The sequence below is a fragment of the Mizuhopecten yessoensis genome, unplaced genomic scaffold (genome assembly GCF_002113885.1).
Source record: "Mizuhopecten yessoensis strain PY_sf001 unplaced genomic scaffold, ASM211388v2 scaffold2597, whole genome shotgun sequence".
NCBI classification, from domain to species: domain Eukaryota; kingdom Metazoa; phylum Mollusca; class Bivalvia; order Pectinida; family Pectinidae; genus Mizuhopecten; species Mizuhopecten yessoensis.
Genome location: NW_018404625.1, coordinates 104,160 through 122,245, shown reverse-complemented (window position 1 = coordinate 122,245; position 18,086 = coordinate 104,160). Strand labels below are relative to the sequence as shown.

Genomic DNA, 18,086 nt, shown 5'->3' with positions numbered 1-18,086 from the left:
TTCTCCTCTAGAACTTTTCAGCATAAATGATTACCATTTTTGATTATAAACATTCTCACTCAGTGAGGATTCAGATTTTACAAATGGAGGTGCTAACACCAACCTAATTCGGCTATATCGGTTTATTCAATTCTTCTCTTGAACGAACAGATATATATGAACCATATTTGTTTGAAATGTAAATGTAGTTGTGCTTCAAAATTGTACAAATGAATAGTCTGACCCCAAGGATTAAGGGATAGAGTGAAAGGGATTAGCCCATGTTTTGGAAATGTATTTCCATGTCATAACAACACATTATATTGCTTAGTATGAATACACATTGCTTCCAAGTTGACAAAAAATCTTGCCCTACCCTTGAAAACTTGGTCACTGGTTCATAACTTTGAAATTGTTAAAATTGAGTCTGTTTTGTGAGCCTAAAACATCCTATTTGTTGGTATCATATAATCAAGCATATTTTCTTTTATCACAGCTATCCCGTCCGTAAATATCCCCCAAACCGCCTATGCCACCACTGAAGGAACTAACTTCAGCATTTCATGTTCTGTATCATCAACTACAGCAGTCACAAATGTCTCCTGGCAGCGTACCATCAATGGTCAAACCTCATCAATCATCATTGATGATGTTAATTTCTCTGGAGCTACCACAGGCTCTCCATCTCTGACCATCATCACAGCTTCTATCACAGACACTGGAACATACACCTGCTTTGCTTCAAATTCTGCTGGAATTGGAAGTGATTCCACACAGGTTACTGTTTCTGGAAGTAAGTGAACAATTGGTCATTGACTTTAAATTGACGTAATTTTTTTTTAATCAAAATAATCATGTAATATGATTATCGTTGTTAAAGCCTTAGAATAAATTTGGACGAAAGCTTACATTAATTTTCTTATTTTTGTAATAGTGAATTCATTATTAGTTTGCTTTACAAGCAAACATTGGGGAATTGGAATAAAAAGGAAATAAATTAAAATGATCTCCGTAGCTTGAAGACCATCATCGTGAATCTTGTTATGTTACTGTGTGTTTAGGTTAAAGGTCATTCATCCACGTGATGAAGGAACAAAATGTAGTAAGATGCATATTTTGAACCTGACCCAAATTTCAAAACTATGTTTGCTGATTATAGCCACACAAGCCACCTTTAAGACTTATTTTGGAAGTATGATTCAGCTCACCTGGCCCTCCGTCCGCTGTCCGGCGTCAATATTTTACTTTAAACAATTTCTTCTGACTAAATAAGAGGCCTAGGATAATGGTATTTGGTCATTAACATGCTAGGATGAAGGGCTATCAGGTTTGTTAAAATGAATGACCTTTACTTATATTCAAGGTCACAGGGGTCAAATATGTTGAAAACCTTTAAACAACTTCTTCTGAATAGACGAGAAGCCTAGGATAATGATATTTGGCCAGTAACATACAAGGATAAAGATCTACCAGGTTTGTTCAAACGAGTGACCTTGACATATATTCAAGGTCACAGGGGTCAAATATATTTAAAACCTTTAAAAGACTTTTTCTTGATAAGCAAAACGTCCAGGGTAATAGTATTTGGCCAGTAGCATGCTTGGATAAAGGACTACCAAGTTTGTCCAAATGAATGACCTTCGCCCATATTCAATGTCACAGTGGTCAATATATGTTTAAATCTTTAAAAGACTTGTTATGTATAACCAAAAGGTCCAGGGTAATGATATTTTGCCCGAAGCATGCTTGGTTGGAAGACTATAATCTCTGTTCAACCTAATGTCCTTGTTCGACATTCAAGGTCACAGGCGTCATATGTTTGAATCTTTTTATAGGTTCTTATGAATCAAACACTGATATTCTGCCTGTAGCTGTATTTTAGTCCACTTTTAAGATCACAAGTGTGAGATTAATACCAGGTGAGCGATTCAGGCCCATTGGTCCTCTTATTTTATTATATAACATCACAGCATGTATTTTGCACATATATCACTTAAGAGGCATCTTAAATGAAGCTTACCATGGCAGGTTGCAAATGACAGTGATACGCAACAAAATGCACATATTTTTCATTAAAATTTTACAGAAAATTTTGTACATTGGTGGAAATAATAGTCATGCTGAATATTACGATGCATAAAATATTATGACATTGATGTACTCTACTATGATTAGCCACTGATCTGGCCCTGCGTCTGGGGATTTAGTTTCTGGTCATTAAATAGAAATGTACACATACAGCCAGGGCTGAGAGACAGATCCCAAAAATGGGAAGTATTTGCAATACTGCTTTAAAGACAATATGTTGGCCGAGTGCTTAAATAGAGAGATGAAGAATACAGGCCCTCTGTGCCTTTTATTTTACTTTTCTTTTTGTCACTATGTAGTGTGACTTTTTTTGAATTTCCAACTATCCCTTTTTTAGCCGGTGAGAGTTGTATCCCATATGTGCCAATGCAATGTGACTCCGTTTCAGACGTCCCTACGGTCACTGTTGGACAGTCAAGCTACAGTGTTACTGCAGGCAGCTCCATCACCCTTACTTGTACCGTGTCTGCCAATCCCACCCACACCAATGTGTTCTGGCAGCGTGATGTTGGATCGGGCTCCCAGGTCATCACCATAGATGGCGTCAACTACTCTGGTTCCCAAGTCAATGCTCCTTCCATAACAATTATAGTCTCCGAAATTGGAGACGCTGGAACATACACCTGCTTTGCTGTCAACTCGGTAGGAACTGGACAAAGTAGCACAACACTGACAGTTACTGGAAGTAAGTCAAATTGTTATTCATTGTGTTTTGATTATGATAAATAAATGAGGTGTTGCTTTATATAAATGAAATTCATGCATGTAGTTTCCCTAGTAGAGCCAGTGTGATTATTTGATTGGTTTTGTCTTTGACATGAAGTAGGGCTGTCAAGGAATTCGTGGGATTTTTTAAACATTTTCTTCAGGTTGGTAAGTATGGATTATGAAAAGTTCTTTTTACACAACCAAAAATATGTTCTATGTGACATTCCGATGACTAGTATGATATGTACACTGGCACTTTCATCAGACAAATGACCAGTGAAGCATATGCATACAAAGGTGAAAAATGTGAACGAGTTGTCCACAAAATCGGTGTAGATTTTGTCTACGCTGTAAGCGTACGTACAATAGGTTTTACGCTTTGTTTAATACTTGGTCATAGTATGCGAGAGTCTTTTGTTTTATAATTGGTCATAGATGTGCAAGAGTCTTTGAGCTCCCTCGTCTCTTTTTAGAACTGGCCCACTGTGGCGTATCCAGATGGATTCCTTTAATTATCTACCGCTTGAACAGATTGCTTTCCCTGTCCAAAACTTTAGAGTTATCCCAGTCAATCACATGATTTGTATACGCCCGTCAAATTTGACGAGAGTATTATGGTACGGCGTCGTCCGTCCGTCGTAAACAATTGTTTATTCGGCGATCTCCTCCTACACTTTGAAACTTGGTATACATTATAATCATGATATGACGTTGTGTCTCCCTTAAAAGAATTTCGATTCGACGATTTTTACAAAGGTATTGCCCTTTATTCATATCATTTAATTTTTTGTACGGAGATTTTCTCCTCCATTTTTATAGCATGTCAGCTAACCACTCTTAGAATGATGCAGACCTTATTTCAATGTAAGAACTTATATAACACTTTATGACATTCGACGGGCGTATATTGTTCCGCCCCGCGGTACTCTTGTTGTGATTTCCAATGGTGAGCACCATTCTATTCTGTGTACGTTTGACTTGATAATTTAAATCTTGTTAAGGCTTTTACAAACATTAAAAACAATGTGCTTTGTCATCACAAGATCCTGCATGCTTTCTTAGTTTCCAAAGTTGCATGATTTTTTTTTATAAACAGACTTAATAGTAATATCAAAGATAGAACTGAAAAAGTTAACAATCCATCTGTAAATATCTACTAGATACGTAGCATGTGAACATGAAATGTTACATCCAATGCCGAAGATATTACTTATATACATGAGAAAATAAACAATTCAGTAAAATAGACATAAAAATACTTTTAAGTCTTTAAAAAAAGTCTCTTCTTTTTATACGCCCATCGGATGACGGGACGAATCATGTTACTGTATCACGTGGGTGTGTGGGCGGCGCAATCGGTGTCCAGTCGATATATCGTTGGTTGGTGGGCGGGGCAATCGGTGTCCAGTCGATATCTCGAGTAGTTTCAATGGATTAACTTAAAACTTCGTAGGAAGTTTTATTGCAATGATAGCTCGGACAGTTTGAAAGCCGCAATTATCAAACTGTTATTTACAGACTTATGGCCCTTTATTAATTGGCCGAAACAGTGTCCGCACGATATCTCGAGTAGTTTTAAATGGATACACTTCAATCTTCATAGGACGTTTCATTACCGTTATAGCTCAGACAGGTTTGATAACCCTAATTATCGAATTGTAATTTACCGAGTTATGACCCTTCATTCAATTGCCAAAACAGGCTACGCTCGATATCTAAAGTAGTTTTCAACGGATAAACTTCGAACTACATAGGGAAGTTCATTGCAATAATCGCTCGATAACCATCATTGTCTAACCGTAATTTATGGAGTTATGGCCCTTTATGTACAACCATACAGACAACTGCTCATTCAATGTATGACTTGTATATCATGTTCCTTTTTCACAGTGCTCTTGCTTCCATTTAATATTGAAATCACTTTTCAATATAATGCATGATTAATTTAAAAGTAACAGTTTGATTTTAGTTTTCTTCAAACATTAATTATGTATCTTTCTTTAAACATATCCATTTGGTAAACTTTATGACAATGCTTCATAAATTTAATATCATTGTATTTATACAAAAACTCGTGTGACCTATTGTGATTGCCTTTTGTCCATCGTCGTGAGTTCACAATTTCAACTTCTCAAAATTCACTAAGCCAATTTCAATAAAATTTTGCTAGAAGATTCAATGGCAAAAGACCATCTAAAACTTTGAATTAATTGGTTCCCATCATGTAGGTTATGACTAAACAAAACGGCATGATGAGCAGTGCTAGTAGGAATCAAATTGGCTAAAAAAACATCAATCTTCTTGTTTTGACATAGATATGCTAGAATCAAGAGAGGAAGTAATTGCTGGTGGAGCCAAACAGAGGTTTTACAACCAAATACATAATTACTAGACACGATAAAACAGATACATGTAGCCTACCAAGATTGGCCGATTGGTCCTCCCTGCCCTGGTGGAGTTAGTCCTCGGGTCATAACGTGGAAACAGTTCAGATCCCAACAAAATAGCTATGTACAGTCACTAAGGTTAAGAAAATGAATACAAATATGCGACCAAGATTTGCTAAAGGGTCTGCCTCATCCAGTAGAAATTGGTCCCTGTGCCCTATCTTTGAAAAGAGTTGAGATCCCAACACTATAACCAGATAAACACTCGCTGAGTTTGTAGGGATGAATACACATTTGCTTGATTGGACCTACGTTTCGGCACCACCCCTGGAGACTTAGTCTCTGGGTCATTACATTGAAATAATTTAGATCCCCACCCTCTGGCCATCAGAATGTGTCCTTGGGTTTGGTCCCATTTTATGGAACTAAGTGCATTGGTCACTAAATTTTAAACTATTGAGATCCCTAACCAATAGCAATATATTCAATTACTTAAAATGAGGATTCGGATACACATGTGCTATTAGGACAAGGACATGTGGTTCATGCTGTCTCACTCCTGATAACTTAGTATGTCCCCCTAACAAAATTTGGGGACATATTGTTTTTGCTCCGTTTCTTATAATTAAGTCACCCCTGACGAAGTTGGGGAGACTTATTGTTATTGTTCCGTTTCCTTACTTCTTCTTCTTCTTCTTCTTCTTCTTCTTCTTCTTCTTCTTCTTCTTCTTCTTCTTCTTTTTATTATTATTCCGCTTCTGCGCTTAATTTCAGGAACTTCTAATGGGATTCTTATAAAAAACTTCGCATACATAACTAGTTTGATGTGTACATGTACTTGTGCATCTTACTCTTTTTTTCCGGGTCAACCATCCAAGATGGCCACCGCTGCCTCTGATTGGCCGAAACCATAACCAGTTATAACATTCATTCTTTGGGATGAAACATAATGAAACTTGATGACAGGGATTATAACGCCACGGCGCTCGTTTTCGACAAAAAAACTCTTTGGATTCAAAATGGCGGCCAAATGCAGACTTCTGATTGGTCGAAATTTTAATATCGTCCAATTTTGATGAAATTTGGTATATAGGTGAGGTGTGACACAATGAACACACCTGCGGTGTTCGTTATGCGATAAACAAAATGGCTGCCATTTCCTGGCCTCTGATTGGTCAAAATTTAAATATTGTCTGATTTTCATAAAATTTGGTATGTAGGTATATAAATGGGACACCGGTCACTATCGTAACCTCAGTTTCGAAATGTAATTCAAAATGGCGGCCAAATGCAGGCTTCTGATTGGTCAAAATTTTAATATCGTCCAATTTTGATGGGCGGCGCAATCGGTGTTCGATTTTGATAAAAATTGGTATATAAGGGTATAAGGGGACTGCGAATTCAACCGAATAGGTTTCGTTGCCCTAACAACCACATGGAGACTTCTGATTGGTGGAAATTTATATGTTTTTCGATTTTAATGAAAACTAATATATAGGGGAATAAGGGGACTGCGAGTTTGTCGAAATTTTAATATCGTCCAATTTTGATGGGCGGCGCAATCGGTGTTCGATTTTGATAAAAATTGGTATATAGGGGTATAAGGGGACTGCGAATTCAACCGAATAGGTTTCGTTGCCCTAACAACCACATGGAGGCTTCTGACTGGTGGAAATTTATATGTTTTTCGGTTTTAATGAAAATTAATATATAGGGGAATTAGGGGACTGCGAATAAAAAAGCACCAGTTTCATTACCATAGCAACAACACGGAGGCTTCTGATTGGTCGAAATTTAGATATTGTTTGATTTTGATGAAAATTGGTACATAGGGATATTAGGAAACTGCGAAGTCAACCGCATAGGTTTCGTTTTCATAGCAACGACATATTGAGATTTCAGATTGGTCGAAATTTATATATTTTTTTAATTTTTATAAAAATTGCTATATAGGGGTATTAGGGGACTGCGAATAAAACTGTTAGATATTATTGGATTTCAATGAAAATTGGTATATAGGGGTATTAGGGGACTGGAAATTTAATCGCATACGTTTCGTTTCCATAGTAACCACACAGAGGATTCTGATTGGTTGCATTGTAGATGTACTATGGCAATTCTATCCTTTTCTGATTCATCTTTGCGATTATGGGGGCAGTTTGGGGGACATCTGTAATGGTCCCCTATTACAATTAGTAGAGCAATGGAGGCAGTTATCGACAGTCTAAGCCTCAAACGTGTTTTTTCCAGTTTACCGTTTTGCGTAAGTTATGATATGATGGCATTTCGGAGAAGTCGGGAAACGTACTCTATTTCATCATCTGCAATAAGCGTACATCTGACGATTCGCGGGAGAAATCATTGTTTTTGTGGCATTAATGACAGGGGCAATTATCGACAGGTGGAGGTTGTTTTCGACAACTAAATTAAAATGTTAATGATTTCTATTATTAATCTCTCATAATACATTCATTTGTTCCGACGTGTGTCCAATTGCTTAAAAAAGGTATACACATGTCGAGTGATATGTCAAGTCATAAATGTAAACAAACCCGCTCCCTTTTCTGCACGCATGCGTAAAACAGTCACCATCACAGCATTTTGATCATACATATTTTCCGGTTCCCTTTCAATAAGGTGTCCCACCCGAATTTCATATTCTTTTGACCCCCAGTGATGCATTCCAACAGCCCCAAAAAATTGAATTGTGATGCATGTTATCCAACAATGATAGAGATCAGAAATATAATTCAAAAAAACATAATTGAATCTTCTTAAAATAAACATTGTGGAAATGTTCTTAGCTTCTAATGTTCACAAGATAATTAGTTATATACATTCTGCCTAACAGAACAATTTTCATCAACATTTGATCTATGTAATTGTTTACTTTTCAATGTGGCTTTTAAATATGCCTGCATTGTCTTCAAATATTGATTGTTTTCTTAATTTGCAATTGCAGTATATATTGAGCATATTAACAAGACTTATATACATGGATTTTATTGAGAACTTTGGATTTTTTAGTATTTTAGTTATGCTTGTAAAGTTATGTCTGTTTACTGGATAAACTTTAGCAACACTATTGTTGTCGGGTACATGTTCTCACCTTACACAATTCACGATATATATATTGAAATCATACAGGCAACTTTGAAGTACAAGTCATTCATCAAAATATGTTTTAATGGATAAAACAAAAAGGGCGAGGTCATATGTAGGTGATCTCTTACTTTGTTTTGTTGTAGGCATACCAACAGTCACTGTTTCGCAGACGATGGTTTCTGTATTCACAGGGACAACTGTGACCTTACAGTGTTCTGTCTCTGCAAATCCCACACATACAAGTGTGTTCTGGCAGTTTACTCCCCCCAATGGAGGGACTACCACACTGTCAATAGACAATGCTAATCATGGTGGATCATCAGTCAACAGTCCATCATTGACCGTGTTCAATGCTAACAGTCTAGATCAGGGCACGTATGTCTGTTTTGCCAGCAATCTAGTTGGAACAGGACTTAGTTCCCAGGTATTACTATCGGTGACAGGAAGTAAGTAATGCAGTTGCCATAGCATGGCTCATGTTGTTCAATAGATAAGAAATCCACTAATTGCCAAAATTTGGTAAAAAATCAATCTTATTTCTATCTTTTTATGAATTGTTTAGTTATAAAATTGCTCGACAATAAATGGGATGCTCAAGAAGAATTTATTGCAATAACATACTGAAACTTGGTTTTCTTTCTATAAGTAATCTGTAAATTATTTTAAATTGTGGGGGGTTTATTTTATTTCTCCAAAAACGTTGTGATTACTGTTACACGAATATAAATACAACGGATATTTTTTACAAATCGAAAGAATATACAGAACGAAAATGTGAAAATTATATGAACTTAATGTGCGCACAAAAGTATATACATTGTACGTGTATAAATATGATGTAAAAACAACAAAGAAAAGTAGGCAAACTTAAAGACTTTGAATTTCAGTGATTCAATTTTGTTCGTAACGAAAATCAGTGCATTTCGTTTTACAGGCTAACCCCACACTCATTGCCTAGACATGATAACTTCTGATTAGTTGAAAATAGCTAAATGTTTTTTTTTATAAATGGAGGATGGCGAGGGAGTGTGCCTCAAACTAAAATTTGGTCTGTATACCCAAAGGAAAGGTCACGTTTAGGTCAAAGGTCAGATACATTGTCCAAGTCATAATTTCAGATTTGCTCAATATAGCTCAATAAAATGTTAAGGATATATGTTAAATGGGAAGAAAGTGTGTGGCATATCACTTTTTCACTTTTTCATGTCTTGGTCACATTTCGATGACCTTTTCTTTAATTATAATTGAAGGTGTCCAGTGACTGGTTAAACCTTATTCATTTTTGATATTTCAGGTCTGCCCGTGGTCACCATTGCCCAGCAATCCTACTCAGTTGTCACTGGACAGTCAGTCACACTGGCATGTAAAGTGTCTGCCTCACCTACCCATTTCAATGTTTTTTGGCAGCGTATAGACAATAATGTGACTAGCTCAATATCCATTGATGGAAGCAAATACTCTGGATCCACAGTCAATAATCCATCCTTGACCATCACCAATGCTGATAGCAATGACAACACGTCGTACACATGTTCAGCAACAAATGCTGTGGGAACTGGAACCAGTGGTCAAACCACACTCGGTGTCACAGGAAGTAAGGCCAATGTAGAATTAATCTTTGATTGCATTCCTGTTATATTACATACATGTCAACAGTCCATTTCAGAAAAGGATTGTCCCTCTGAACACCCACTATTTAACATGTGATCAAATTGAATGCGAAGAACACATTTTGTTCTACCTATCGTTTTTTTAACCAGATTTTTAAGTCTTGTCTGGCAACAGTGCCTCAAAGAGGCTTTTGCAAAGTTTTCATAGCAAAAATGATACTACAGATAACAATGTTTTATCACCTTTTCAAATTGATTTTGGAAAGTAATTTTTATTCATAAACAAACTTTACACCATACCATGAAGATATCATGTAAAATGTTACACTGGCTTTCATCCATCTATTGGAGTTTACTTGGAGGGTAAAATTCCCTCAAAAAAGAGGGTCCAGAGGTTGACATGTATGCATATTGAAGATTTTAATTATATTCCTCGAGCAACTATTTCCATTTTAAACCTTTTTTTAGTTTGTTTTGGAAGATTTTGAATAACTAAATTTTATGAAGAAGGACTCTCAGAACATTTTACTGTTAACTATCAAAAAATAGAATTAATCATGAAAAGCGTTATATAAGAAGTTGCTCGATGGATATAATATATAGACGTTTTCCTCACCTTTTCACAATTTCCTCCATGAAAACATATTCTTTGACATAATCAATGTTCCTCACCCTTTCACATTGCTCCATATACACATATTTGTTGAGGTGTTTTAAGGTGAAGGGTAACAGTAAAATAGTTAGATTAGTTCTATTAAGAGATTTTGTCTCTTTACAATAATTGATGTCGCAAAATGAAACCTAGACGTCACTTTTCACTGGCTTTTTTAGGTCACCTAAGACAAAGACTCAAGTGACCTATTGCGATCGCATTTGTCCGACCTCGAGGGTCGTGCGTCGTCCGTCGTGCGTCCGTAAACAATTTTCATTTTCGACTTCTTCTCCAAAACCCCAGAACCAATTTCAATGAAACTTTGCAGAAACCTTCCATGGCGAAAGGTCAACCGCAATCGTGAATTATATGATCCCCAGCCCCGAAGGGCCTAAGGGTCGGGGCCAAAAAGGGTCGAATTGACTGAAATTTCAAAAATCTTCTTCTCAAGATCCAGATATGGTAGAATCAATTACTCTTCATAGATGGAAGGGTCTTAAGGTGCTTTACCACAATGTGAATTTCATGATCCTGGCGTCTCGCGTTTCCCCCTCGGGATGGGGTTAACTTTACTATAGTTTATACAGGGAAACCACATTTTGGACCAGCATTTGTTTAATTTCCATTATAATGCATTCAAACGTGGTTTACATTATCAGTATTGGATAGCAGTTTGCTGATATGCACAAAGCAGCCCTGACTGACCCCCAGGGGATGATGGGTGGGACCAAATAGGGTCGAATTAAGTGAAATTTCAAAAATCTTCTCAAAACCCAGATATGGTAGAATCAAATACTCTTCATATCTATGGAGGGTCTTTTGAGATGCTTTACCAAAATTCAGCTGACTGACGGAACCACTATTTGTACATAGTACATATACTACCCAGATCTTTCACACAACTTTTGCATTACATGTAGTTCAAGTTACCTATGTTACAAAATGATTTCTTTTTCACTTGGCAACATCGATATATCAGTTATTATATAAATCAGGTGACCGTTAAGGCCCATGGGCCTCTTGTCAATATTAAGTTTTTGCCTTCAGCTCTGTTTCTACTAAAACCAAAACCTAAACATTATGTATCTTTCAATTTCATTAGCTGTGTTTTATTGACGAAGTAGCCCCAAATTCCGACCCCTGCATTTTTAGTCACCCCTGGGGGAACCCCAGTGGGGACTATTGATTTCGGTTTCAGTCCCAGATTTTCACCTCTGTTACTTGGGCTTTTGAGTGTGTGCTTCTGTCGGAATATACCAGGTGCTAATTACAAGCTCTTGGATAACTCAGATATCGATTTCCTTTTTAAACAGGAATAAGATAAAACCTAAAGGCGTTCCAAATTTCACACGGAAATTGCATATAACCTAAAGATGTACCGAGTATGAATCAGTCACCTTTGAGGTTCCCGAAGGCGTAAACTGTCGTATTATAAATTGCTATCGATTGATTTCGATATTTTATGTCCGACCAACGACTACCGTTAATATTTGCGTATAGTGCACACATGTATAAATGAAATTAACTTGACCACATCTAAGCAAAGTGTCATTGAATCCAGGGTTGCACAAACATTGATCAGTAACCCCATACTGGAAGTCTACTGAATATGTATGTAATATACAAAGGTGACCAGAAAGTCCGTATTCACCTTGCCATGCCAACTGCAAATCGCAATGACGTTGTTTCAAAACTTTCAGTGATCAGTGATGCTTGCCACGAACATCAGTGCGTTTCGTTTTACAGGCTAACCACGAAAATGTGTACCCCCGAAATAATTTGAAAGCTCCAAACCACGAAAGAAAGTAAACAAGAAATAATTTGAATTTGAAGGCAAGATCAATAAATTTTAAGGTCATTCTTTTTCTTATTTTGTAAAGTGATCCAGAGATGATGAGGACAAGAATCTATTTGATAAAAAGGCAGTGGATAAACTTTTCCTTTTATTTCCCCCTTCACCAATTTTCACAGATGGTACAATACTGGATATATTCTATATTTGTACTCTCATCAATAATTTACAGGACGCATTACAGTAAACAACATTTATGCGTATACCTCCTTCTTCAAATAATTGTTTACAAAGTTGTATCATGTCTATGCATGAATATGAACCTATCCTTTGTTAATACTGTGTAGTTGCTAACTAATTCAAAAGGGTTTCAAATTTGCAAATCTACGAAAGTTGTGTACCTCATGAAAATTGTCGAAGGTTTTCAGAATATACATTTTTCACAGGTCCATGATAGACTTTGAATTGAGGCTACTAGTTCTTATTTAAGATAATGTTGAACAACAAATTTAATCGATAAATTGAGAAGAAAGAATCCAGAAAAGAATTTCATCTTCTTTGAATTAAACATCAAAGCATAGGTTGATACACCTGGTAAGCAATCAGGACAATAACTAATTACTTCGCCCAATGTTATTATTACACAGCACACCTATCTAGGTAAGAGTAATGTAGAGCTGAAAACAAAAGAACGGTCTTGGTGTCCCTTACCCTGTGCTTAAGTCAAAGGTTAAATTGATCAAGTTACTGACATATATGTAGGATGGCATGATGGTTCACAAACCACTGTTTGGGTTTGTATAGGTAGGTCATTTTCAGATCTAAAGTCAAACTCATCGTTCAGGCTCGCTGACATTATTTTAGGGATATATATAAGAATAGTAAGGTAGTGCTTCTGGTACTACTATTGGGCCTGTATACCTAAGATCAAGGTCTCATTGAGGTAAAACGGTCAAACTCATTGCCTAGAAATGATAACTTCTGATTAGTTGAAAATAGCTAAATGTTTTCTTTTGATAAATGGAGGATGGCGAGGGAGTGTGCCTCAAACTAAATTTGGTATGTATACCCAAAGGAAAGGTCACGTATTGGTCAAAGATCAGATACATTGTCCAAGCCATAATTTCTGATTTGCTCAATATAGCTCAATAAAATGTTAAGGATATATGTTGTATGGGAAGAAAGTGTGTGTCATATCACTTTTGCATATGTACACCCAAAGTCAAGGTCACATTTAGATCACACTTTTTCATGTCTTGGTCACATTTCGATGACCTTTTCTTTGATTATAATTGAAGGTGTCCAATGACTGGTTAAACCTTATTCATTTTTGATATTTCAGGTCTGCCCGTGGTCACCATTGCCCAGCAATCCTACTCAGTTGTCACTGGACAGTCAGTCACACTGGTATGTACAGTGGCTGCCTCACCTACCCATTCCAGTGTTTTTTGGCAGCGTATAGACAATAATATGACTAGCTCGATATCCATTGATGGAAGCAAATACTCTGGATCCACAGTCAATAATCCATCCTTGACCATCACCAATGCTGATAGCAATGACAACACGTCGTACACATGTTCAGCAACAAATGCTGTGGGAACTGGAACCAGTGGTCAAACCACACTCGGTGTCACAGGAAGTAAGGCCAATGTAGAATTAATATTTGATTGCATTCCTGTTATATTACATACATGTCAATTGTCCATTTTAGGAAAGGATGGCCCTCTGAACACCCACTATTTAACATGTGATCAAATTGAATGCGAAGAACACATTTTGTTCTACCTATCGTATTTTTTACCAGGTTTTTTCAGTCTTGTCTGGCAACAGTGCCTCAAAGAGGCTTTTGTAAAGTTTTCATAGCAAAAATGATACTACAGATAACATTGTTTTATCACCTTTTCAAATTGATTTAGGAAAGTAATTTGTATTAATAAACAAACTTTACACCATCAAGACCCTGAAATGGTAGAATCAATTACTCTTCATAGATGGAAGGGTCTTAATGTGCTTTACCATAATTGTTAATGTCATGACCCTGGGGTCTCGCGTTCCCCCTCGGGAGGGGGTAAACTTTACTATAGTTTATATAGGGAAATCACATTTTGGACCAGCATTTGTTTAATTTCCATTGGAATGCATTCAAACGTGGTTAACATTATCAGTATTGGATAGCAGTTTGATGATATGCACAAATCAGCCCTGACTGACCCCCTGGGGATGATGGGTGGGGCTAAATAGGGTCGAATTGACTGAAATTTCAGAAATCATCTCGAGACCCAGATATGGTAGAATCAAATACTCTTCATATCTATGGAAGGGTCTTTTAAGGTGCTTTACCAAAATTCAGCTGACTGACAGAACCACTATTTGTACATAGTACATATACTACCCAGATCTTTCACACTACTTTTGCATTACATGTAGTTTAAGGGACCTGTGTTACAAAATGATTTCTTTTTCACTTGGCAACATCGATAACATCAGTTTTTACATAAATCAGGTGACCGTTTAGGCCCATGGGCCTCTTGTCAATGTTAAGTTTTTGCCTTCAGCTCTGTTTCTACTAAAACCAAAACCTAAACATTATGTATCTTTCAATTTCATTAGCTGTGTTTTATTGACGAAGTAGCCCCAAATTCCGACCCCTGCATTTTTAGTCACCCCTGGGGGAATCCCAGTGGGGACTATTGATTTCGGTTTCAGTCCCAGATTTTCACCTCTGTTACTTGGGCTTTTGAGTGTGTGCTTCTGTCGGAATATACCAGGTGCTAATTACAAGCTCTTGGATAACTCAGATATCGATTTCCTTTTTAAAAAAGGAATAAGATAAAACCTAAAGGCGTTCCAAATTTCACACAGAAATTGCATATAACCTGAAGATGTTCCGAGTATGAATCAGTCACCTTTGAGGTTCCCGAAGGCGTAAACTGTCGTATTATAAATTGCTATCGATTGATTTCGATATTTTATGTCCGACCAACGACTACCGTTAATATTTGCGTGAAGTGCACACATGTATAAATGAAATTAACTTGACCACATCTAAGCAAAAGTGTCATTGAATCCAGGGTTGCACAAACATTGATCAGTAACCCCATACTGGAAGTCTACTGAATATGTATGTAATATACAAAGGTGAACAGAAAGTCCGTATTCACCTTGCCATGCCAACTGCAAATCGCAATGACGTTGTTTCAAAACTTTCAGTGATCAGTGATGCTTGCCACGAACATCAGTGCGTTTCGTTTTACAGGCTAACCACGAAAATGTGTACCCCCAAAATAATTTGAAAGCTCCAAACCACGAAAGAAAGTAAACAAGAAATAATTTGAATTTGAAGGCAAGATCAATAAATTTTAAGGTCATTCTTTTTCTTATTTTGTAAAGTGATCCAGAGATGATGAGGACAAGAATCTATTTGATAAAAAGGCAGTGGATAAACTTTTCCTTTTATTTCCCCCTTCACCTATTTTCACAGATGGTACAATACTGGATATATTCTATATTTGTACTCTCATCAATAATTTACAGGACGCATTACAGTAAACAACATTTATGCGTATACCTCCTTCTTCAAATAATTGTTTACAAAGTTGTATCATGTCTATGCATGAATATGAACCTATCCTTTGTTAATACTGTGTAGTTGCTAACTAATTCAAAAGGGTTTCAAATTTGCAAATCTACGAAAGTTGTGTACCTCATGAAAATTGTCGAAGGTTTTCAGAATATACATTTTTCACAGGTCCATGATAGACTTTGAATTGAGGCTACTAGTTCTTATTTAAGATAATGTTGAACAACAAATTTAATCGATAAATTGAGAAGAAAGAATCCAGAAAAGAATTTCATCTTCTTTGAATTAAACATCAAAGCATAGGTTGATACACCTGGTAAGCAATCAGGACAATAACTAATTACTTCGCCCAATGTTATTATTACACAGCACACCTATCTAGGTAAGAGTAATGTAGAGCTGAAAACAAAAGAACGGTCTTGGTGTCCCTTACCCTGTGCTTAAGTCAAAGGTTAAATTGATCAAGTTACTGACATATATGTAGGATGGCATGATGGTTCACAAACCACTGTTTGGGTTTGTATAGGTAGGTCATTTTCAGATCTAAAGTCAAACTCATCGTTCAGGCTCGCTGACATTATTTTAGGGATATATATAAGAATAGTAAGGTAGTGCTTCTGGTACTACTATTGGGCCTGTATACCTAAGATCAAGGTCTCATTGAGGTAAAACGGTCAAACTCATTGCCTAGAAATGATAACTTCTGATTAGTTGAAAATAGCTAAATGTTTTCTTTTGATAAATGGAGGATGGCGAGGGAGTGTGCCTCAAACTAAATTTGGTATGTATACCCAAAGGAAAGGTCACGTATTGGTCAAAGATCAGATACATTGTCCAAGCCATAATTTCTGATTTGCTCAATATAGCTCAATAAAATGTTAAGGATATATGTTGTATGGGAAGAAAGTGTGTGTCATATCACTTTTGCATATGTACACCCAAAGTCAAGGTCACATTTAGATCACACTTTTTCATGTCTTGGTCACATTTCGATGACCTTTTCTTTGATTATAATTGAAGGTGTCCAATGACTGGTTAAACCTTATTCATTTTTGATATTTCAGGTCTGCCCGTGGTCACCATTGCCCAGCAATCCTACTCAGTTGTCACTGGACAGTCAGTCACACTGGTATGTACAGTGGCTGCCTCACCTACCCATTCCAGTGTTTTTTGGCAGCGTATAGACAATAATGCGACTAGCTCAATATCCATTGATGGAAGCAAATACTCTGGATCCACAGTCAATAATCCATCGTTGGCCATCACCAATGCTGATAGCAATGACAACACGTCGTACAAATGTTCAGCAACAAATGCTGTGGGAACTGGAACCAGTGGTCAAACCACACTCGGTGTCACAGGAAGTAAGGCCAATATAGAATTAATATTTGATTGCATTCCTGTTATATTACATACATGTCAACTGTCCATTTTAGGAAAGGATGGCCCTCTGCACACCCACTATTTAGCATTTGATCAAATTGAATGCGAAGAAAACATTTGGTTCTACCTATCGTGTTTTTTACCAGATATTTCAGTCTTGTCTGGCAACAGTGCCTCAGAGAGGCTTTTGAAAAGTTTTCATAGCAAAAAGGATACCACAGATAACATTGTTTTATCATCTTTTCAAATTGATTTAGAATAAGAATTTTTATCAATAAACAAACTGTACACCATACCATGAAGATATGTTGTAAAATGTTACACAGGCTTTCATCCATCTATTGGAGTTTACTTGGAGGGTAAAATTCCCTCAAAAAAGATGGTCCAGAGGTTGACATGTATGCATATTGAAGATTTTAATTAGATTCCTCAAGCAACTATTTCCGGTTGGTTCTGTTTTAGTTGGTTTTGGAAGATTTTGAAAAACTAATTTTTATGGAGAAGGACTCTCAGAGCATTTTACTTTTAACTATCAAAATTAGAATTAATCATGAAAAGGGTTCAATAAGAAGTTGCTCGATGAAAGAATATATAGAAGTTTACCTCACCTTTTCACAATTTCCTCCATGAAAACACATTCTTTGACATAATCAATGTTCCTCATCCTTTCACATTGCTAAATGTTTTTCTTTTGATAAATGGACGATGGCGAGGGAGTGTGCCTCAAACTAAAATTTAGTCTGTATACCCAAAGGCAAGGTCACGTGTAGGTCAAAGGTCAAATACATTACCCAAGCCA

General features: G+C 36.6%; 1 protein-coding gene across 1 annotated transcript in view; it reads left to right on the top strand.

Moving 5' to 3' along the window:
• Positions 1-18,086, top strand: part of LOC110446147 (hemicentin-2-like) — a 68,716-nt gene that overhangs the window by 7,798 nt on the left and 42,832 nt on the right. The window contains exons 3-7 of the mRNA XM_021491147.1: positions 2,456-2,752; positions 8,411-8,713; positions 9,562-9,861; positions 13,664-13,963; positions 16,969-17,268. Coding sequence (XP_021346822.1) covers positions 2,456-2,752; positions 8,411-8,713; positions 9,562-9,861; positions 13,664-13,963; positions 16,969-17,268 — 1,500 coding nt within the window. The remainder of the gene's footprint in view (positions 1-2,455; positions 2,753-8,410; positions 8,714-9,561; positions 9,862-13,663; positions 13,964-16,968; positions 17,269-18,086) is intronic.